Genomic DNA, 24833 nt, shown 5'->3' on the forward strand with positions numbered 1-24833 from the left:
GGAAAAACATTTTCCCTCTAAGAAAATAGATGCATACCTGCATACCTAGCCATAACTCCCCAGCTCTCAGGAGAAACAGGTACATGCCAACTGGCCACGTTCTCCAATGCTGACCCACCTGCACCCCCCAGGTACTGCGCTTGTCTGAGAAGGATCATATGGAACCCAGAAACAAATCTTCCATGTGATTTGGATGCCAGGGCACCAAAAACCTCTGAAGACAGCTACTGTTTCTTCTTCAAGGGGCCTGCTCTAGGGATTCAGGGATCAGCCACACACTCACCTTCATTTTATATTGTAGAATAAGTTATTCACTTATAACAGGAGAACTCTATGATTCTCCATAAAGATGATAGAGAATTTATCACACAGATTTTAGCACCATACTTCAATCTTTGCATAATATTCCAGAACTCACTGCAAAAGAAGCTGCATATGAATAGATGATGGTTTTCCTATAAAGAGGGTGTTTCAGTTTCAGAACTAAGCCTAGTTTTAGGAGTGACTCATGAGTCATGGAGCATAATTGTGGGGACACAGCCCTAAGAAGGGGTCCCTAGCAGCACGAAAAAATGTTTAGTCAAGTTTCCTTTTTTACAAAGATGATTCTAGCCCCCACCCCACCCCACCCGATCCCATGATTGTCTCTCAATGGTTATCTCATATAACCACTTATTAGCTGCCAGTGATCTCCATCAGAGGCTCTGAGTTGCTGCTGCTGGCAGGTAATAAAAGCCGTGATTTTCGGTCTTTGATTTTTAACTGAGCAGGGTCTTGATTTTCCATGAGAGGTTTCTGCTGCAAGCTCCTACTCTCACCGGAATGCTCAGACCCTAATCTGTTCTTCTTCAGAACAGCCATTCTGTAACTGTCTCAACTGGCTGTAAAATTGGAAAATTCTGTCTGTTAGGGCTTTGCAGTGGCGTTGGTCCAACAGACAAGTCAGTCCAATAAGTCTTCTGCTGGCAATTGTTGGAGGGAGTTCCAACACAATAGCAGGGAGCCTCCAGACAGTTGAAACTGCTGGAAGTGCCCCTGATGCCATGGGGAAACTCTGTTGATATCTGCCATGCCTGTCATAACAAACCTGCCCTGCCCTCTCCTCCTCTACCTGGGCAACAGCAGGAGACAGGCTGCATGGCATCCTCTTTGCCCCATAGGGAGCAATCAACCAGCTGCCTGGCCTTCCATGGCTTCTGCTTTAAAAGCAATTTCCCCCTTTCCAAAGTCTCCTTTCTGTCCCCGGGCTGCAGCCACAAAAAGAACTACAAATCTTAGAGCCACCCGCTCCACTTGGAGACCTAACAGGGAATTTTGAAGGGGGAAATGTGCCTTTTAAACAGCAGCTGCAGAAGGCAAGGCTGGTTGAGTACGCTCTACGGAATGGACATTGTGCAGACTGTCTCCTGTCCCCAGCTGGTCCCAGGAGGAGAGGACAGGATGGGAAAGTGCAGGGGGAGTGGGGGAGTCTCACAGACATGTTGAGTCTATGTGACAGTCTCACCGCCAGGTGAGAATCTGACAAATTGGGCCATGCACAGGCCTAATATTGGTTAATAAGCATCCAGCGTAATATTGTCCTAAACCTCTACATCTGCCTTCTTCTTTTGAGCTACTTTCCCTGCACAGATGGAAATGGTTCAGGTGCCATCAGACTATTATTATTAATTATTTATTATTTATTATTAATTTATTATTCTTATTTCATTTTATATCCCGCTCTTCCTCCAAGGAGCCCAGAGCAGAGTATTACATACTTAGGTTCCTCCTCACAACAACCCTGTGAAGTAGGTTAGGCTGAGAGAGAATTGACTGGGGCCCAGAGTCACCCAGCAAGTCTCATGGCTGAATGGGGATTTGAACTCAGGTCTCTCAGGTCCTAGTCCAGCACTCTAACCACTACACCACTCTGGCTCGGAGGCCTATGGGTCAGGCACTTGATCCCTGTCATAGGAGCCACTGATTAGAGGGAAGAATTAAAGACAATTCCAGATGTGCTATCAGCACAGCCCCTAATTCTCCTGGCCTGGAATGTCAAGCGGTTGTCAGGGGTAATTTGGCTGATAGGATATGTTCCCAAAGCTGCTTCCTTTCCTCAGTGTGGGTAACATATTTCCAAGTTAAGCCATTAGTAGGTCTCTGTGCCACAAGACTTCAGAATGCCTGACTTTGGCCATCGGTCTGCCTACTTCCTGACCAAAGTATTCACCTGCCTTTCGGCCTGAGCGCCTAAAAAAAGATGCTTCCTGAAAACTGGGAGGAAGGGGGAGGTAATGGGCAGGAGAAATCTGCAGCCTTTTACCTGAGAGGGTACTTTTAAATGCCCCTTCCCTAAACTAATTGCATGGAGAAATTGCACCGCTTTCCCCTGCTTACAGGAGGCATCAGGGCCTTTCCCACATAAACAATCATTACACCAGTCCCCCTTCTCACTTCAGACACATTTGCATGCCACTGCAACCAACACACATCACAGGGACAAAGACTGACATATTTAAGAGGCCTAGAAGCAATGGCTCGGAAATGAATAGAGATGAACAACTATGAAAAAAAAGTACTGCCTGGAAACAAATGTGTGCCAGCATAGAACACGGTTCTCCGCGTTCTATGCTGGCACACATTTGTTTCCAGGTACACGTTCTCTAAGGTGGTACACGTTCTCTAAGGTTTGGAAGACATACTGGTCATTTTGGTAATATGACTACAGGTTGAGCTATAGTTGAGTAAGGTTGAAGGAGAAAGAGGCACTTGAGGTAAGAGTGCAGATGAGGCAGATAGAAGCAGGATCCAGGAGAAATAAGAATGGGGCACACCGGCTAGGGTGAGAACTGGAGCCAGTACACATCTACTCAGTCAGCTACAGCAAATATTCATGGCCATATTTCCATACAAATGTCCACTTTGGGCAAACTGCTCAGTAGTTCAAATATTTAAAAAATGGATATCTAGTAGTGATCAGAAACTTCCGTATATCACCACTGTACACATGATAAGCACAAACACAATCACCTTCATAAGGTGAAGCACGTTACCTAACGTTTGAGATAACTATATGAAGAACATAATATCCTGGGGTGTCCTTAAAAGAAGATGGGTTTGGCAGTCTTACCTATTAAGTCCTTTCAAGTTCTCCTCCATCTTCACAATATCACGCATCTTATAGATGAACCATTTGTCAATGTCGGTAAGTTTATGAATATCATCTACGGAGATGTTGTCATGCAAGGCCTGCAAAACAGAGGAATGGATTAGTCACGGTACTATTGACTAAGGCTGCAATCCTGAACAGGTTTACTAGGAAGCAAGAAGCTTCGCTGAACACACTGGGATTTGCTTCTTCTAAGTACACATGCAGGAGATTTTATTGCAGAAGCCAGTTTGTTCCGGAGTTGAAAAAAGGGGCGTAGCTATAATTGAGCAGATGGGTTCAAAGAATCTGGACCCCACAACTTCTGAGAGCCCCCCAGATCCACCCCTCCCTATTTTCTTCATTATCTCCATCACTCCAAAGGGCTCCTGAGGAGGGGTGAACACAAGCTCCCTCTCCCCTAGAGCTCCTGGTTGAAAATATGTTGGGCCGGTTCAGACTAACACAGCCCACACCACACCACTACACTACGCTTGCTGTGACGCCATTAAAGGAGTTGCTGACATTCTTGGCACCTCCTTTAATCGCTGTGAGGGGTGATCATGCAAATCATCCCTCTACCTGCACTAGAAAACCTTGGTTTCAGGACCAGACAGGTATATGCACTTGCTGTTGACTTGGGATGTCATGAATTTTGTTCTAATTTAGACTCAGTTTCCTTTCAAATGAAAAAATAAAGTGAATTTATACCACATGCCTTTTGTCCACTATATAAGGTTTTGCTATTAAGAAGATGAGATCAATGGCCACCAGTTCCACTACGTATATTATTGGCCACCTCTGCAATGCAAGCATTCTGATAGAAACATGCAACCACATTCCCCAATAGTAAAGCAGCTTGCATCCACATGGGGCAGAGCAGCACAGTCGGATTCTCAACCAATTGGGCCTAATTCTCACAGAAGTGGTAAACCTGGGTCTGGGCTGCACACCACTCAAGCCTGGAGAGAGAAGCTCACATCAGGGATTCTCAACCTTGGGTCCCCAGATGTTCTTGGACTTCAGCTCCCATAATCCCCAGCCCCAATGGCCTTTGGTTGGGAATGATGGGAGTTGAAGTCCAACAACATTTGGGGGCCCAAGGTTAAGAAACCCTGGCGTAGAGCTTTAGGACAGGAGGTAGAGGGGAACATTTAATCATGTGAGCCAGGGATTCTCAACCTTGGGTCCCCAGACGTTGTTGGGCTTCAATTCCCATCATTCCCAACCAAAGGCCATTGGGGCTCGGGATTATGGGAGTTGTAGTCCAACAACATCTGGGGGCCCAAGGTTAAGAAACCCTGCTCTACACATATAGTCAATGTCAGAGAGAAGAGTTCTAGCCTAGCTTTCTCCCTGACATGCTAGTTTTATTTATTTATTTAGTCACATTTCTATACTGCCTGTTATAGGCATCTCCAGGCAGTGTACAAAGTTAATAATAAATATAAAAACAATATAAAACAGTTAAAATTCATAAAACAGATAAAAACAACCTCAGTGGGTAAAAACATGTTAAAATTTAAATTTCAGTTAAAAGCCTGGGGAGGGGGGGAGATATGTCTTGAGGGTCTTCCTAAAAACAAACAGAGGAGGAAATGCTCTTATTTCAACAGGGAGCATATTCCAGAGCCCTGGGGCAACAACAGAGAAGGCCAAGTCACAACCAAATGAGCCAGTGGCGATTGTAACTGGACCTCTCTGTGTTTTCTGTGTTCAATGATTTTTATTTTATTTTATTTTTTTACTGGAGGAACATTCAGTCATATGAGCTTCTGACTACAGTCTAAAGTTGTACAATGAGAGCTGGACCTTCTTGTGTCATGAACCTTTGGACGCAGTAGTCCATTCCATCAAATACATGACATGAAGTTTCAGTTAAACCTTTGTCAGCCCAGCTTGGCACAGCAATACACACACTTCCATTATCCTCAGCATCTCTACTTTTGCCTCCTTTTTCATGCAGCTGGGAAAGTATCAGCGGGGTTAGAGCTGTGCACATCTCTTGAATGTAAACAGTCATAACTGTTATCAGTCCAATTAAAAAAGACACATTTTGAAGGGAACGAGGGTTAAAGGAGGACTTTTGACTTTTGACAATATTTGCAACATGACTTAACAAGGCTTTGCAGTAATAGGAATAAATTGTTCATTCTTTAAGTGTCAGAACAATGTTTAGAGAGTTCTGACCAGAGCAGTTCCAGCTGAGAATGACACTGATTTGAATCATTTCACTCTGGAAGAATCAGTGTCTCCCCTTCTCTACCCTGCTTGCAGAATATCAGGACTAAAATAACAAAAATGACCTTGTATAATTGAGTAGAGAATCTGAGAGAAAAGAATGCCAACTCGTGTTTCAGTGAAAGAAACTAGCAATAGGCTCCTTGTTTCTACCTCTTAATTAAGGAGGACTTCATGTAAGACTGCTACCTTGTCTACCTTTTACTTGGCCTCTACTCTTATACAGAAAATTAGCAGAGAAAGGTACATTGGTACTCACCGTGAAGGTGTCTTCTGGCTGGTGTAGAAGAGGTCACCCAAGCTTGGGATTACATCCCCCCCACATGCTCCAAAAGGCAGGAAGTAGTCATACTTGAAGATCCTTAACCCAGTGCATGTGGGCGGATCTCCTCAGTGCTTAAAACAGCTCAAGCTACGGAATGAAAACCACAGAACACAACAGAGAATATACAACAATATACAAACAATAATGCAGAGAAAGACAGAAAAACTGTCCCCCTACAACCAGATCATCAGCTCCAGCCTAACACAACCCGGGCGGGCCTTGGGTGACCTCTTCTACACCAGCCAGAAGACACCTTCACGGTGAGTACCAATGTACCTTTCTCGGCTGGTGTAGGAGGTCACCCAAGCTTGGGACATACCACAGCACCAACCACGGGAGGGAAAATACCCAAGCTGGAGCTACTGACCCGGAAGGACCTGTTGCAGGATCCTCCGACCAAATGCTGCTCTGGCAGCTTCATGTTCATCCAACTTGTAATGCCTTGAAAATGTAAAAGGCGACAACGAAGTAGCCGCCTTGCAAATCTCTTCATGGGACACCGGTGAAGATAACACAGTGGAAGTGGCTGCCGATGTAGTTGAGTGCGCCGTAATCTGACCAGGCACCGAAAGTTTCTGGGCTTCATACAACATCGTAATGCATGAATGAACCCATCGAGCAATAATGGCTGAAGAGACCTTGCATCCCATCTTAGAAGCCTTAAAGGCCACAAAAAGAGCATCTGACTTACGAAAAGCCTGCGTCCGGTTGCACTCCTTCTCTGCAGGGTGACGAGCATCCGGACAAAAAGAAGGTAATTAAATGACCACCTCACGATGAAACTGAGACTTTACCTTAGGGATAAACGAAGGATCCGGGATAAGTCTCACAGAGTCCTTAGAGAAATTACACAAATTACTCTGAACTGACAGAGCCTGCGATTCAGAAACCCTCCTGGCTGATGTTACAGCTACTAAAAAGGCCACCTTCCAGGACAGCATCTGCAATGATACAGATCAAAGTGGTTCAAATGGCGGAAACTGCAGACCCCACAACACAATATGCAAATCCCATGACGGAAAACGATGGCAGACCAGAGGAGACAACAAAGCTGCCCCCCTCAAGAACTTGCGTAGAAGAGGGTGCCACGCCTGAACAAACGCTGATGAAGAAACAACATCTGGATCAAGCACGCCGCCTGGTGTTTAAGCGTGTTGGGTTTCAGACCAAGCGCAAGGCCATCCTGAAGAAAACCTAGTAATCCCCTCGACCTGCACTTGTCCAGCTGCAGGGAGAGCTTTGCTGTCCAGCGCAGAAAACTACGCCAAGTCGATTGGTAAATCTTGTTGGCTGAACACTTTCTAGATGCAAGGATGATAAATCGGACCTTGACACAGCCGAACTGGATGGTCTGGCAAACTGAGTGGATGACCTACGGTCAAGTCGATGATCTCGGAAAACCAAGGCCCTCTGGGCCAAAAAGACGCAATCAATATCAGGGATGCCCGGAAACCCCGCAGCTTCCTGAGGCAACGGGAGAGCAGCGGCACTGGAGGAAATGCATTCAGCAGACACGGAGGCCATGGCACCGATAGCGTATCCGTCTCTTCTGCCCCCAACATCAGGAAACGTGAGTAAAACCTCTGAATCTTGGCATTCTGAGGATATGCAAACAAGTCTATCTGGGGACACCCCAGCTGCTCTGTCAGCCACCTAAATACTTGAGGGTGCAGGCCCCATTCTGCCGGCTGGATCTCCTGCCGTCTTAGCCAATCTGCCCGAACACTGGAAATTCTGTTTACATGATGGTCCAGAATGGATATTAAGTTGTTCTCTACACATTAAGATATACCTTCCCTTCACCAAGGGCGTGAAGGCTCTTACGGCCAGAAAGACAGCCCACAGCTCGAGCCAGTTTATGCTATGGAGCAACTCTTCCACCAACCAAAGCCCCTGGGCAGCACTGTTCCAACAGTGAGCCCCCCAGCCCGATAGACTGGTGTCCGTCGTGACCATCACTCTCTCCGGTTCTATGAACAGCTTGCCCTTGTCTAGGTTCCCCGGGCCGTCCAACGAATCGACTCGCGAAGAGACACCTAGAGAGGAATGTTCTTGTCACGTTAGAGGGCAATCCTGTGCTGGTAAGGGAGGAAACCCCACTGTAACTGGCGTAGATGAAAACCTCGCCCAAGGCACCGAGTCCATAGCCGCCACCATGAGACCCAACAAACTTGCTAGATTGAGAAGGCTGGCCCACAGTCTCGAAGCAATCACACGAGCCAGTGACGTTAAGACCTCCATCCGATCCTGTGGCAGCAACAGTTTGCCTACTGAGGTGTCCATTACCATGCCCAAATGACGAAGGCTCTGTGTGGGCATCAGGTGACTCTTGCCCACATTTATCAGAAACCCATGCGCACGTAACACAGACATTGTTCTGGACAGAGCCGACTGAACTGCCCCTTCTTGAGCAAGTTGTCAAGGTAACAATACAGGTGGACCCCCTCAGTGCATAAAGTGGCCACTAGCAGACTAGAACCTTCATAAAAACTCGGGTGGCTGATGAGAGACCAAAAGGAAGGGCTCTGTACTGATAATGCCTCCCCATGTAGCAGAAGTGGAGTATATGTCGACTGCGTGGATGAATGGGGATGTGTAAATAGGCCTCCTGGAGATCTATTGAAGTCATGTAGTCCCCCATCTGCAATGCTTCTGAGATGGTACAAAGGGTTTCCATCCTGAACCTCATTTTTATCACAAAACGGTTGACTGGGCGTAGGTTGAGAACTGCCCTGGCCGATCCGTCCTTTTTTGGCACCGTAAAAATCACAGAATAGATGCCCTTGCCTCTCTGAAGAGGTGGGACGTCCTCTATGGCCCCTATAGCCACCAGATACTGAATGGCCATGGACAACCCCTTGTGCTTTTCCGGTTTCCCAGATCTAGGGGTAAGGAGGAATCTGTTTCCTGGGGGGCTGGCCAGCTCCACTTCGTACCCGTGTAGACTAATGGAAAGAACCCACCTGTCGATGGATTCTTTCCAAACAGGCCAAATGGCAGACCCCCACTTTGCCTGAGTGGGAGTCAGGACTGCTGCTTGGGGGCCCCGCTGCTGGTTTCCGAGAGACTGATGGTTCTGCTGAGTGAACCCTTGCCTGCCTTGGCCTCTGGATCTGTTCCACTGCGATCGAAAAGGCCTAAAAGGCTCCCTCTGACAAACTGAGGTCTAAACGCCCTGAAGGTTTGCATCGGTCTATGATTAAAACTCTTGTCCTTCTTCCTAGGAGCTGATGGCAGAGCCCTGCGGTTATCCTTAGTTTCAATGAGGACCTCTTTCAGGGCCTCATTCCCAATTAGCTTTCCCCCCAGCATAGGGAACAGCGGCTAATTTAGCCCTAGACGTATTATCAACTTCCAAAATTTTAGCCATATGTTGCGTCTTGCCAGGACACCTGCACTGACCGCACGTGCCGAGAACTGAACACTGTCCAGAGTAGCATCCGCTGAAAAGGCAGCCGCCCTCTGCAGACGAAGTAGCTTACGCCACATCTTAGATTGATTAGTGGGAGGGTCATTGGGTAACTCGCCAATCCACAAGACCGATGCTCTAGACACCAAGGACACAGTGGTGTCAGCTCTGATGGCCACTGCTCAAGCCTCGTGAGCCCTGCACAGTGCAGATTCTGCTTTTCTGTTTTCTGGCTCCTTAGAAGAGGAGTCCCCATCCTTGGGTACCACTGTGCTACTAAGTAGGGCCCCGAAGTGAGCAACCGTAAGTGGCACCTTCAGCAAGTCCAGAGTCTCCTCCTCAAAGTTGTACAATTTGCTAGCCAATGCCAACATACGCTTTGGGAGTCGCAATAGCTGCCCATTCCTCCTTGATGGTCTTAGTAAAGCCCTCAGGTATCACTGATTTAATCTGCGGTACCTTAGCCTTAGGCAGCACCAAGGAGCCCTTGGACACAGGAGAGATCTGTTCCTCTGTAACTGGCTACAGATCAAGCGCAGCAATAGCCTGGTTAATTAGTGACTGAAAATCCACCATAAGAGAGAGCCTCTGACTGTGTAAGTTTGCAGCAGAGTCCTCAATCATCTCCCCCTCTTCCGAGGAGGAGGGCCCCTTGTCTGGGTTGCCCAGCAATGTCTCTGACCCACTGACCCTGGGTCACAATAGATCTGGGGAGTCCTCTCCAGACTCATCTGAAGACCTCCCCCTATACAAGGGCACAGAGTCCTGGCGTATAGCCACCCTGGGCTGCTTAGCGGGCACCGTCTCCTCCTGAGAGTCTGAGGGCGACACATGGATCACAGCCTGCCTTGCAATGCCTTGCAGGCTTCCGCGCTTTAAGCGCCGCTGCCAGTGAGACCTGAACGGCCTCCTGAATCCAGCCCTTTGCAGTGGCAGCATGAGGGGGAACCCCCACATTCCCTGTAGGAGTAGGCCCTGAGGGAGGGGCCACATAGGGGGCATCTGCACTCACCTCCTCCCCCCTGAGCAAGTCCCGATCTTACCGGAGGGAGCTGTTCATGGCCTTCTGGGTGCTCCGACGCCCCATCCACGGGCTCAGCACCGCCTGCCTCATCATCCTGCACGTCTTCCCCGTCTGATTCCGACAGGCTCTGGGGCGGCCACTCCTGCTGACGTTCCTTTTAGCGTGGCCCCAATACTCGCTGAGGCAGTCCTCCTCCTGCACGCCCAACTGCTAGGGAAAGGAGTTGGGGGGGGGGCGAGGCCAAACATCACAGGCTTACCTTGCTCGCGCTGCCAGGCGAAAGCTCTCTCACCAACGGGGCCTCCTTGTAGGGAAGCCTCCGATTCTGGTGCCACCACTTGTGTCCTGCTTTGGTGGATTGCTGGTGGCATGGATTGCGCCCAGTCTCCTCACCGGTATCTGGCCACCAACGGGGCCTCCTTGTCAGGAAGCCTCCGATTCTGGTGCCGCCACCTGCGTCCTGCTTCGGTGGATTGCTGGTGGCATGGATTGCGCCCAGTCTCCTCACCGGTATCTGGCCACCAACGGGGCCTCCTTGTCAGGAAGCCTCCGATTCTGGTGCCGCCACCTGCGTCCTGCTTCGGTGGATTGCTGGTGGCATGGATTGCGCCCAGTCTCCTCACCGGTATCTGGCAACAGAGAGGACCGCTGTGGCCTACAGGCGCCAGCAAGGTCATCTGATACATCTGCCATTTTCCTTACAGGATTTGCGCAGTCCCGAGTTTTTGGCGGGAACAGGTGCTGATGGGCGGATCTCTCCCTAATAGCCAGGAGTCCGAAGGTCTTTTTAGCGGACATCGGCCAAAAGGTCGGCAAGAGGTGAGGAGAGGTAACGAATAACAGAAAGGACAGTAGAAGAACAGATATGATTTTTTTTTTTAATTTAAAATTATTATTTTTTTCTTTTTTCTTTAGTAACTAGAGAGAACTAATAGTAGTAGAATACCAGGTGAAGAATAGATTGGAAATAGTCAAAAACAATAGGAATATAAGCAGAAGAAAAGAAGAGGCCTAGTTAACTAGGCCAAAGCCAGCGAGCTGTAATGCGAGCCTTCTGGAGCAAAGGCAGGAAGTAGAACTGAGGAGATCCGCCCACATGGACTGGGTTAAGGATCTTCAAGTATGACTACTTCCTGCCTTTTGGAGCATGTGGGGGGGATGTAATCCCAAGCTTGGGTGACCTCCTACACCAGCCGAGAATGCAGAAGTATATGCCACCACAGGGCATTTGAAACAAATTTTGCCTGAGGGCTCATTTGGCACTTGTAGCTTTAGCATTGAACAATAGCACTGCCACATTCAAGCTGTTTCTGCATGGGAGTATTCCATGCTCTCTGTTCAGCTCTTAGCACAAAACCAGCAGCACAGGCACCACCCGCAAAAATATGGACCATGTAGTAGAGAAGAACCAAGTGCTTATATTTGTCCTGGAAAGGTGTAGATACTACCGGTCCGCATATAGTTTACAATAGCTGTTCCATGTGGTGGCTAGCAGATAAGCTGTGTAAAAAGTGATTGATAATAATGATGGGTATAAAGCAGATGAGATCAAATCATCCACTTCCTTCAGAAATACCTTGGCCATCGCATAAACACGTGTGCTGGAGGGTTCGGCCAGCTCTTTCCTGATATCCATGTTAGCAGGCCAGTCTTTGTTCAATGGCAGACATGATGTGAAACCATCAACAGAGGGATGGCACATTCTTAAGGCCTTCTGGAAGCTCTCTTCAAAAGTGCGCCCAATAGCCATGACCTGCAAAACGACACAGCCCTTTTAGCCTGCCCAGGAGATACCCATACCCCCATCCTACTTCTTCATCTCATTTAGGAGTTTTCAAACTCCAACCAGGCAAGACGGGTATCATTCAAGTTCTCTCCACAATATCCAGCATAGACTTTAGGGGGGAATATTAAGAAGAAATTTTGGGAGGTAACGCTTCAGCTCTAGTGTTCAACCACCTGTTCAACCAGATAGATGTGGGGGGGGGGGAGAATGGGAGACTGTTGCAACTGCTTTAATTTATGCTGCCAGTGGCCCATGGATCTTAAAATGTGAGGGGGCCACAACTGCAGCAAAAAAAACCAAAAAAACAGACATGCAAGCACATTTGAGATTCTGCTTCTTCTTTCTGCTTAGATGATGTCACATTCCAAAAAGGAATTTACACATTTCTTCCATGGGAAGATGTGGATTTCAGAAACAACAACATATGGCAGAAAGTGGAAGCATGAGAGTGCTTTTGCGCTCTCTCGCGCTCTCGCTCGCTCTCTCGCGCTCTCGCTCTCTCTCTCGCTCTCTCTCACACACACACACACTTTTTTTGCTAGTTATGGCAGGGAGAGATCATCCAAAGTTTTAGGAAGAGATACCATCAGCTTTCTGTTTCTATGACTGAGCATTCCAAAGCTGTTGCTCTGCCTTTACCCAGTCCTTGGAGGTGGTGGTCCAATTGATTAGGATGAACAGATGGAAGCTAAATCCAGAAAAGCTGAAAATGGTGCTGGTGGGGCATGACTGGGCCTGAGAGACAAGAAATTGGCTTGCCTGTGACTTGATATTCCTTTTTGATGAGCACGGTGTCAAGTTCCCTACTAAACATGGCATTAAATGCACTTCTGGGGAAATGACGACTTCCCTCTTGAGGCAAACAGCATCTTTAGGATCTGGATCCAGATCATGAGCACATTACAGAAGGAAGGGGTTAAAAACATACCCCCTGTAACTGCTCTTTTAAAAAAATGAAATGAATGTAGAGACAATAATGCATTTAACACATTTAATGTCACATCCAGTGTGGGCCCCGATTGTCTTTCAGACTAGAGACTCTCAGCTTCAGTGCTTCTCATCTGTAAGATGGGTAAATGTTTCTTGTATACTTAATTCCCTAATAATAAGCTGCATGTGAGTGTGATGCATGTGCACTTGCTTGAGTTGTGTACTTTTAGTTTTTGCTTTGTGCTTATGATATAGTTAGAGTCTAGATTGTGCAAGTATTCTCTGTATTGGTTTGGTATTCTATATGGAGATACTGCATGGTGGTACAGAACATTTTGTATGGGTTCCATATCTTGACTGCTAGACTCTACCCACAGGTCTCCAACCAGGGACTATGATTTTGTCTTCCTAGAACTAGCAGCCTGAATATGAACTAACTTGAAGAGTTGGGTGCTGTTATTCTCTCTTGTTCTCTACAAGTCTTGCTTGTGAATTATTTTTATTGCTTTTAGAGTTTATGTTGTTTTAAGTGATATTTTAAGTGGCACTGTAAGCTACTTTGAATTAATAGGAAAATGGTCTTCAAATGTGCTAAAAAAATAAGACTGTGAAACCCAATGTCTTTCTGAGTCTGTACACACATTTCCCAGCTTATATCTTAAAACCCATTAATGATTAAAGCTGTGATTATTAAGGTAAGCAATTCCTCTAGAGTTCTATCTCATCCATACATGAATGGTGTGAACTATACTTTTCTATGCAGGGGGAAGGGAAAGGAGAAAAGGCAAAATGACAATTGATGCTCTAAACTAGGTCTCACTTGTCGAAATAATTTAACTGAAGAGAGGCTTCAAAACATTAGGAAAAGGAGCAAGACAATGAGCAAATATATAATTAATTATTGTACTTTGGGTAGCGGACGGGTAATTAGCTAATTAGCTGTATAATTTACCCATTTTGACTTATTCCATTCCTCTTGAAACTTGGAGATGAAGATGTCAATGTTGTTCCAGACAGTCTTAAATTAAGATTTTAAATGTCAGACTCTTTTCCACCACCACTCTTATATGAAGACCTGTCCAAAATGAACCTATTAATTCCGAAGGGGAAACTGTCTATGGAAATGCAGCTTTCTGTATTACAGAGAGCCACAGAAGCCAGATTTTAATTTTTCAGCCTAGTTATTTATATTTAAAACATTCCCTGTTCATATGTCTTAAGGCAGTACACAACATTTTAAGCGGGGGTGGGGGGGGTGGGGCCCGTAGAATATATAAAGAAACTCAGACTTCCTCACTCAGTTCATTGTCTGGGTACCAGATTTATCAAATTTCACCAGCAGAAAGAAAGTAGAAATCCAGTACAGCTTGCTAAAGATATTTCAGTTCATGTACTTCAGTTCATGTACTGACTAACATCACATGCATGTAAGAACATTTTGCACATGCAGGAGGAACAGGTGATTTTCGTCACTGTCCCCTTTACTCTGCTGTTCCCGATGTCCCTGAAAATATGTCCCAGAGGGTTGGGGATCTCCAGGGAGATTCTGTTGGGAGGCACTAGGATTTGATGAAAATCACCCCTCTCCCCCTGCATACAGAGAACTTTCTCACACATGCATTACATTAGTCTGTATGTGAGACTCCACCCATTCACACGACTGGGAGCAGGGTGAGGCAAGATTCAACCTGCCTTCTCCCAGATGATCCCTCTTTAACCTTTTGTCACGCAAGCCATGCACCCACACAACCTGTGCTGCCGGTAGCAACACAGATGACTATCCACACTGCTCCCAGCAGTGAGAAGCAACAGTGGCCAGGACTCAATTTCCCAGCCTCGGCATATCCCACAACGTACCACAGGACAAATGTGGTGCCTTGGAGGATTCCCCTGGCAGAGGGGCACTCTAGGCACCCGTCTGTGTGTCTCCTCAGCTCCATGGAGACGACGAATCACGTGAGCCAGGCCGCTGGGCTGAGGGAGTGCTTGCTCCCTTACCCTCAGCTAAGAGCCAAGCTTGGGAGCAGGGTTAGGCTGGGCAGGAGGGCTAGAATCTGCACAAATGCCAGAGCTCCACACAAGCAGCCTAGCCCAGGCTAGGCTGCTTGTGAGAACAGTCTCTCTGATTACGACCAGATCAACTATTTCTCTGGAAAGTTGTGCAGCAAAACTACAGCAGTCATTATTAATTATTATTATTATTTTTACATTTATATCCCACTCTTCCTCCAAGGAGCCCAGAGCAGTGTACTACATACTTGAGTTTCTCTTTCACAACAACCCTGTGAAGTAGGCTAGGCTGAGAGAGAAGTGACTGGCCCAGAGACACCCAGCTAGTTTCATGGCTGAATGGGGATTTGAACTCAGGTCTCCCCGGTCCTAGTCCAGCACTCTAACCACTATACCACACTGGCTTATGATCATGATCTCTTTTTAGGAGCAAAGTATCTGAAGGACCACCAACTTCCCTATGAAGCTGCCTACTTGTAAGATCATGCTTGGAGTCCCTTCTTTGTGTGTTTGCACATTCTGAGGTGAGGAAGAGGATAACCAGAGAGAGGGCCTTTTCAGCTGTCTTTCCTGGGTGAGGATTTTTCACCCAGGACCCATGTTCCTCATAAATCAGGCCCAAAGTATACTCTTTAAATCCAAATACCTGCTACATTTTGGAGGAGATTTTATTATTTATTTATTTTGTACATTTATATCTCACTCTTCCTCTGAGAGGAGCTTAGAGTGGTGTATATGGTTATTTTTATCCTCACAACTACCCTGTGAGGTAGGTTAGGCTGAGAGATACACGACTGGCCCAGAATCACCGAGTTTCATGGTTGAATGGGGATTCGAACTCAGGTCTTCCTGGTCCTAGTCCAACTGAGTTTATGTCAGTTATGAGTCTTTTAAGTCATAAGCTCTGACAAACCTTATGGGGAGATGAACATAGGTCAAGAAAATAACCTCAATGTTTAACATTTATATATTGATCAGAGTGTTTCATGTACATAACTCTGTAATAACCCTCTAAAATAGGTCAGTGTTATTGCACATAGTGACTGAAGATGAGAGAACAGTGGCTTGCTAAGTCCAGCTCTTGTATTCATAGCAGAGGCAAGATTTGAATGGGGGTCCTCCAGGTTCACAGTTCAGGCCTTAGATACTATCTTGCAATAGCTCTCTGGTGAACTGAGCTAGAAAAGCTACTCAGCGTTCATCTTTGCTATTCATAACTGGCTTAACTGTGATATAACCAACGTCCAGATATGTGAGTTTTCTGGGAAATTATGAACTGCAAAATTTTCCCATGTAAATCTCCCCCACATTTGCATAAATGTTGCATTATTTTTCTTTTTTCAAAATAGTTACTAAACCAATTTTCCTGATGCCCTAAATAGATTATGATCTGATTTGAAATGTTATTTGACCTGTTTATAAAGTAACTATATTTGACTACTATCATATTAATTTTTCACAATGTATCTCAAAAGCTTTTCAAGCAGCCAAGCTGAAATATCTGATGGGGAGGAACAATAAAGACACTTCGCGTGCTTTAACTGTTATACTGAAACAAATTCAAAGCTTTATGTGAAATGAAGTTTGTTTTTTTAAAATGGAATTCTCAATAATCAATAAAACATATATACCCTCTCACACACTTCATATCACCTGAAAAACATTAATTACAATTATGCTATTGCTGAACTTGCCTAATATTGCATTGCATCCATTCGTTGGTACTACTGAATTTTATGAAACAGGGCTGACATTGCTCACGTGCAGCAGTGCGAGTTTTGGACTACCATTGTGCTGACCCTTGAGTGGGAGAAAGGGCCATGTGATGCACAGCGGGCTTGAGAGGGAAGGACAAGCTGACGAAAGTCACCTCTTCTCCCACTCAAGCCACAGCACAGTTGTAGTCCGGAACTTACACTGCTAAACACGAGCAGTGCTAGTCCAGGTGTCAGCCAATGACATTTTAGACACGAGAACTTTTCCACTGGAAAAATAAAGTATGGGAAATGTTTCCAGAATTTTTCCCACATCTCTGTCAATGGCTGACCTGGTAAGCCAGCAGCAGCATGCCTGCAAGATGGGCCTGCCCTGTAGAGACCTTTCGAAGATCTGCTGCAATGGAGCGCACAGAGCGGGTGGGGCAACTTTTTTCAAGCTCTGCTTCCCCAAGAAGCGCGCCCTGCACCACCTAAAAATATGTCACGGGCGGGGGGGGGCGGGTGTCACACAGCCCTCAGGGAAATATTTTCAGGTGGCTCAGGATATTTCCAGAGAAAGCAGAGATAGACTAAATTCACCCCTCACACCCTGTGCACACCATATTGTGGTACTCTGGAAGCCTTCCATAGCACAGGTGCATTTTCCTGGCATGCTAACTTGGCAAGGAGGGACCTTTTAACGTGGTGATTCTCTTTATTTAGCAGGGGGAGAGTAACTGGCTCTATCCACCCCCAGCACAGTACTTCCAGTGACTGTTGCTGGTGTGTATCTCATGTTTCTTTTTAGACTGTGAGCCCTTTGGGGACAGGGAGCCATCTTTTTTATTTATTATTTCTCTGTGTAAACTGCCCTGAGCCATTTTTGGAAGGGCGGTATAGAAATTAATAATAATAATAATAATGATAATAATGATGATGATGATGATGATGATGCCACTAGCTTAGTCAGTATGCCAGCCATCATGTTACATTTTATCTGCTTCTTTTAACTGCATATGTTTAAAAGCATTGTCACTCATCCAGAGCCACTGGGATTGGGTTTTTTAAAGATCAGAGCAAAGCGACAATGGGGCAGATGGGTTCAAAGAACCTGAGTTGCCCACCTCCTGGGCGCCTCCTGACTCAACACTCGTCGTCACCCCTTCCCTACAAGCTCCAAAGCCCTCGGTCATGTTGGTTCCCGGCTGCACATTTTGTTCATTCTAATGAACAAAATGTACAGTCCGCATCGAGCACAGCTGGAAAATGTGCTCTGGAGGGCTCCGCTGCCCTTCCACAACTCTAGCCACGCCCCCTTGTTGCAACACCACATGCAAGGGGGCGTGGCCAGAGCTCTGGAAGGGCTGCATGAGCTCTCCGGAGCTCATTCCCAGAAGACACTTCATTGCTAGATGCTTGTTTTTAACTTTCTCTCCCTCAAGAGGGAGAATGGGAAAAAACAAGCACCCAGCAACCAAGTATCAATACTGGGCTAGATGGAGCAATAATCTTACTCAGTATAAGGCAGCTTCTCATATTCCAGTATCCTTGAGGGGTGGGAAACTATGACAGTGATGCAATATAAAACCAAAATAAATGTGTGGCATAGATATATCCTTTGAGACCTCTATGTAAGAGGTCTAAGCCTGGCCATTAGTATAGCAAAGAGACTGAGCTACAAGTTAGGAAAGCCCTGCTTTGAATCTGATCTCTGCCATGAACTCACTATGTGGCCTTCAGCAACCATGCAGCCCTCTATCTGCAATAAGGGGATAACAAAACTGATTTATGTTATGGGATTATTGTAAGGATCACACGATAATATAAACGAAGTGACTTGAATACTCTAAAATGTTATAAGCATGCTAAGAATTATTATTTGCTGACATTCCACAGAGGGACACCAGAATTAGAGCATTTCAAGAAAAAATAGGAAGAAATTGAAAATAAACCGTACACTGACCTCACCAACGCTCTTCATAGAGCTACCAATCTTGTTAGAGGCTCCCTGAAAGCGGTCAAGATCCCAGCGGGGTACTTTGGTTACTATATAGTCCAGGCTAGGTTCAAAACAAGCAGTTGTCTTTCCAGATACAACGTTCTCAATTTCTGGTAAGGGGATTCCAAGGGCAATTTTGGCAGCAATAAATGCCAAAGGGTACCTGGCGTCGATAATAAAAAGCAACATTTTCAAATTGGTGGACGTTTGTTGTAGTTCATGAGAATATTCATGAAAAAATGCCTTTCTAGAGGAAATATTACACCGCAATCATTCATTAACATGGTTCGGCAAAACATAGCACTTTCAATAAATATTGTGTATCAGGGCCAATTCATGTCTTCCTGGAGTGGCATGTTTACTGCTTCATCACGCTCCCTCAGTAGCATTTGAATAATGGAAATCTTGCAAGACAAGCATATCATATAGGAACTACCTGTCTCCTCCCATCCAGGCCACTAAAAGTGGTGTTGATAATATTCATATGATCTTGGTGATCACACATACTTTCACCATGATCATATTTAAAGGGCTGCATGAGATCCAGCCACAGCAAAGTGGCTATACCACCCTATTTTAGGGATGTGCAAGAAATTAAACTGAAACTATTCAAATCTGAATCGAATTCAAATTGGAATGGAATATGTTTGAATCGATCTGGATTTGGACGAATTCAAATCAAATTCGAGCGATTTCTATTCAAGTTCAGGCAAATTCAAATCAACTAGAATGAATCAAATTCTGTTCAAGCTGTTTCAAGTTGAATCAATTCAAATTTGATTTGGTTGAATGTTTTGCACACCCCTACCCTATTTTTTGGCTGAATCAAAATACATACTGAAAAAGGTCAAAGAGGAATTGCTGGTACTCACCTAGAGAAGCTACCTTTACCTATCAATTTAAGAATCACCGGGGAAAGAGTACAGAGGCATTCAAGTTGCATAGGCCTGATCAATAATGGGCCAGTTCAGAAGGCCAAGGGTGCCGTAGCATAATGTCAGGACCACTGGTGTGAATGCACCTGCCATGATGTCACTCAAGAAATCCCAAAATGATTGTGGCATGTATTTTACTCATGTGAGGGGATGGTAATCCAAATAGCCACTCTACATGTGCTAGAGAACCCTGTGATCATGACATCATTCAATCCATGAATGATGTTGGGACAGGTGCTTTAACACCAGTGGCTGTGAAGTTATTGTGTATAGGGCTGCTGCAGTGCCCAATATCTTTTGCCTGATTAGAAGAGGACTCATTTTTAATTCTGCAGTGTTCTTCCTGAAAGGAATCATATGGAAATGAGCTACCATATTAAAGCACACATATTTTTGAAATTAAAAAAACAGGGCCTAACTCCTAAAGCAGGACTGTTCAACTTTGGCACTCCTGCAGATGTTCACCTACAAGTCCCATAATCCTTGTTTATTGACCTGACTATTGGTTGGAGATTATGGGATTTGTATCCAAAAACAACTGGAAGGCCAAAGCTGAGCAGCCCTGTCATAGAGAAACTAATTTGCCATTAAATCAATGGAAAATAATAGTATATCTGATGTACTCTGCATGTGTAGGTTCAAGAGAAGGCCCTTTATTTCACAACAGTGTTAATGAGATTCCTAGTCTATACAACATACTAGTCTCAGGCCCTTCCTGCTGCTGTGTGTCACCTGTGGGTGCTACATAGCTATTAGGAAAATAGGAGGCTGCCTTATACTGAGTCAGACTATTGGTTCATCTAGCTCAGTATTATCTGTATTGACTCCCAGTAGATGTGTTGTCCAAACCCACAACTTTAGGCCTAGGTTACAAATCTCAGGCTGAAGCTGGTCAGTCCAACCACCAACCAGAGGTTGGAGTGTTCAAACAACATACCCTCTGGGGGCACGCACTCCCTGGGAACCTCTGGTTACCAGCATACTGACTTGCCGGAGCTCATGCAAACTGGCCATATGTTTCCCTTGCATCATGTACAAATTTTGGCTCTTCTCCCAGTATTGTTTCTCGCCTTACCCTGTGGCCTTTGATGCTAAGGCAGAGCTTCTAGAGAGCCTAGCATTAACTTCAATGATGCAATACTCCAGAGAGGTAGGATGCAAGGCATATTGGATGTTACATTCTCCTACAATGTTTAGGTGGCGGACAACCTTGATGGTTGATTCCCGTAACATCTGTAACTCCTCATTTGAGAGTGTTTGGCTGGGTGCCACAACAATAGAATCTCCTGTTTGTGGAAGCAAAATTGTAAAATGCTCAGGTGATGGGTGGTTATCAGTCTCTCTTCACTAATCTATTGCACATCAGTAAGTACAAATTCTATGAAAAGTTCTAGAAGTATTTTTACAATGTCAGATATACAAAAATTAGGCAGAAAACTCAGTCTATTCATAAATTGAACAAATACATTCCTATCCATGGAATGTAAGAATATTAGAAGTAAGCCACATTGAGTTGAATGAGATTGACTCCCTAGTTAGATTTTTTCTACTTCAGAAGATCTTTTAAGTGATCAGGTTGGTTTTATTTCACAACATTCTAATTTTTCTGGTTTTAGCTAGGTTTTCCTCCCTCTGCTGATGGTTGTTTTTATTACTGTTTTATTGTATTGGTTATTTTAACTGTATTTCTTCTTGTAAGCTGCTTTCAATACTTTAAAGCCAGTGAGAAATAAGTGTTATAAAATAAATAAATACTAATTTTGCTTAAGATTCTACATGAATTATCTATCTATATGAAACAATTAAACTGGATAAAATAAATTATAAAATAATTTTTCAGCAGAAGTTTACATGATTTATTTATATACTGCCAATTATCAAATTTTGAGACGGTTTACAACTTTGACAAATGTAAATCATTGAAAGCAACTGACACATTTAAAAACATTTCCCTTTCAAGGTAAAATGCAAATATACTATCCAAACATAACCCCCTCAACTTGACTTGCATTCCGCATTGTGGCTAACCTAGATTCAGTACTGTATATGTGTTGCAGCAAACAGCTGCATTCTAAATTCAAAGGAGAACCTGTCAATTGCCTTTCAGCCCCAGACCAACATTCTATTCCTTTTTATACATAACACAGTCTACAAAGCTTTTTATATGATAAACACTAAACATCCTAAATATAGGAGCTACTCAGCTGTGGAAAATGCTGTCTGTGAAGGTTGTGAAGCCTCCTTCATCAGAGGTTCTCAAGAAGAATGTGGAACTGTTGTGATCTTAAGACATATGACATCTTGCCTTACAATCTGTTGGAATTTTAGTAACTCAGGCTGAAATCCTATATGCACTTAGTTGCATTTAAGTCTCAGTTGCCAACATGATGCACAGCATTACAGCTCTGTAATGCTGCACCCGGGACCATTGTGGAGTCGGAACACAACCCTGATGCTGTTAAGAAAGGGCAATTGTGCTAGCAGCACTTCAGTTATTTCACTTTTGAGCAAATGGGCATAGGACTGAGCTGCCTATTATTCTTAGATTATACATGGCCACATACTCCACACCAGGCTCAGACACAGGACTTTGGGTATCCATTTCGCATTGTCAGAGTTACTGCACACTTCGCAGGGACATCACAAGCTCTCATCAGCTAAGACCGTGATTGCCCTTTCCAATGGTAGCGCAGGAACAAAGCTAGAGGGCCACATGAAGCTTCTGAAACCCTTCTGAGGTGGCTCCTGCACAAGGGCATCACCCATTAATGTGAATACCAACCAGATCATGTCAAGGATCTATGGCAGCGCTCCTCAACTTCGACCCTCCAGCTGTTTTTGGACTACAACTCCCGTAATCCCCAGCCACAGCAGTCAATAGCCAGGGGTTATGGGAACTGTAGGCCAACATCTGCAGGAGGGCCAAAGTTGAGCACCCTTGATCTATGGGTTCAGGGCATATGCTAAACTGTTGTTGGACCTAAAATGGCGGTTCTTTCAACAGGCTTCATCCAAAACAAGAATCTTTAAGAGTTTGCAGCCTTGATATCAAACTGTACCTTTCCTCATAGCTCCTGAAATGTGGGGGTTATAGTAATAAATGCTAGCTAAACAATATCTTTCTACCTTTTAGAGTTGCAAATATTCATCTCATGGTGATCTAAGCAACCCTACCTGTATGAACTCCCATTGCATCAACATTTTCCATGTTGCAGACAGTGATACAGTTGTCAGCTGCATCTCTCACAACTTCATACTCAATCTCTTTCCATCCTACTACTGATTTCTCCACGAGAATTTGATGGGTCATTGCAAATGCCTTGATGATTAAGGAAAAGCGATAAAAAGGAAATGTTCAATAAGCGAGAAGGGATTGAATTCTGAAAGACTGACATTTCAAAACATTTTCTCCTATGGAAGTAATTCCTGCCAAAGTGGCAGATAACAAGAGAATGAAAGATATTCAGCCAGATATTTCCATATGTTTAAAAGCGTGAAATCAGACCCCTGACACTGTATGTTTTAATCTCAATAGCCAACATCCAGCCCAGCCCTCCAGCAACAAAGCCCTCAGGAACATATTTATACAAGAACATTTAGAGGGAGGGATATGAAAAACTTTCCCTCTCAGTACCTGGTCCACTGTGTAAACCAGCCTCCAGCACAGGCTGCTTACGGACCCACAGCTCTCCTTCTGTTGCCGGAGGGCTGTGCTGGCTGTTGGCCCAAGCAAGTTATGAGAAACATTTAACAAATATTACTTGGTTCTCTGTTAGGAGGAAATTGATCCCTCCTAATCAGATTTCAACAGATGCCACTGACCATTTCATTTTCTGAAAATGCCATATGAGCTGCAACACTGGATTTGTGGGAAGAGTGTAGTATAAGACCATTGTTTGTTAAGTTAACAACTCATTATAAGGAGGTGAGCTGGATATGATTGCATCTCACCTCTGTTCATACTGGGTATAATACTACAATCTTTGGTGGGGGAGGGAAACCCAATCTCTACATGCCTTCAGTTTTTGACAACAACATGGGTCTTTTAAGAACATAAGAACATAAAAACAGCCCTGCTGGATCAGGCCCAAGGCCCATCTAGTCCAGCATCCTGTTTCACACAGTGGCCCACCAGATGCCTCTGGGGAGCACACAGGCAAGAGGTATGTGCTTGCCCTCTCTCCTGCTGTTGCTCCCCTCCAACTGGTATTGAGAAGCATCATGCCTCTGAGGCTGGAGGTGGACCACAGCCACCAGTCAAGTAGCCATTGCTAGACTTGTCCACCATGAATCTGTCTAAGCTCCTCCAAGCTGGTGGCTATCACCACATCCCATGGCAAGGAATTCCATAGATTAATAAGAACATAAGAATCAGAAATGAAGGATCATTTTCATGGGCAGATGTAAAAAGGGTTTCAACATTTCTGACCACTTTCAGTACAAAGGAACCTCTGGGCAGAACCCTGTTGGAATCCTACTGGCCCTGTTGAACAGCCACAAACATACTAGGTTTTATTCTGTTCATGATGCATTACTACTTCTCAGCCCAATGCAGGACTGAACTGCCTGACATTTTCCTCCTTGATGTATTTCTGAGAGCAAAGGAAAATACAGACCATTATTTTTCTTTTCAACACAGATTGCTGAACCATTTTCTCCAATTAGGAGCCATTTCTGGCAAAATCTTAGAGCAGTACACAATGTCACTTTAATCATTCACATTACCCGACTCAATAGCAAGCAATGTGAAGGTAGATCATTAAAGAGCATCAAGATATATATCCTTTGGCCTTAGGAAAAATAAAAGCCATAGCCTGTATAACCAGACAAACCTATGCTTGAAATGGGAGCATCTTCAAGTGCTATATCATAGGCCAAGAATGGGCAGCTTCTTTTTATTAACAGTTCTGCATGAGGTAATTTCTGGTGACCCAGATGGTAGATGTGCAATGCTTCCCTTCCTGGATCCAGCAGCAAACTATATATACTATCTTTATGCCACAATGTCACGGTGTCATTCTGCATATAAAGTGGATCGTTATGTTATTCTGCCTCCTTTGCATGTACCCTGATATCATGAATCAAGGGAGAGGAGGAAAAATGTACTGCTGATAATTCTGAAGAAATGCTCATTAGCAATGGCTTAAAACAGTTTGCTATCCACAAATAATGAATTCTGGAAGTTTCCCCCTTTCCACCCTCTGAAAAGGGGAATTAGAAGACTGCTTCTGAGTCTTTGGGGCATATGTTACATATCCCTGACATAGCTCATGTCCTATGTCCAGACACTTTGATATCAGCAGAGGAGTCCTGGGACCAAGTGGATGGGTCAGGCCCTCTCCCTGAACCA

At 44.9% G+C, this 24833-nt stretch overlaps 1 protein-coding gene across 9 annotated transcripts in view; it reads right to left on the minus strand.

Annotated features, from left to right (window-relative positions):
• Positions 1-24833, minus strand: part of CPS1 (carbamoyl-phosphate synthase 1) — a 175815-nt gene that overhangs the window by 109942 nt on the left and 41040 nt on the right. For 8 of the 9 annotated variants that reach the window (XM_053283401.1, XM_053283406.1, XM_053283408.1 and 5 more), the window contains exons 13-17: positions 22658-22802; positions 20559-20769; positions 18513-18711; positions 11703-11879; positions 3110-3228 (exon numbers count right to left, since the gene is read on the minus strand). In XM_053283401.1, coding sequence (XP_053139376.1) covers positions 3110-3228; positions 11703-11879; positions 18513-18711; positions 20559-20769; positions 22658-22802 — 851 coding nt within the window. The remainder of the gene's footprint in view (positions 1-3109; positions 3229-11702; positions 11880-18512; positions 18712-20558; positions 20770-22657; positions 22803-24833) is intronic. The other variant, XM_053283405.1, reaches the window with a different exon arrangement.

This window comes from Hemicordylus capensis, chromosome 1 (genome assembly GCF_027244095.1).
Source record: "Hemicordylus capensis ecotype Gifberg chromosome 1, rHemCap1.1.pri, whole genome shotgun sequence".
NCBI lineage: Eukaryota > Metazoa > Chordata > Lepidosauria > Squamata > Cordylidae > Hemicordylus > Hemicordylus capensis.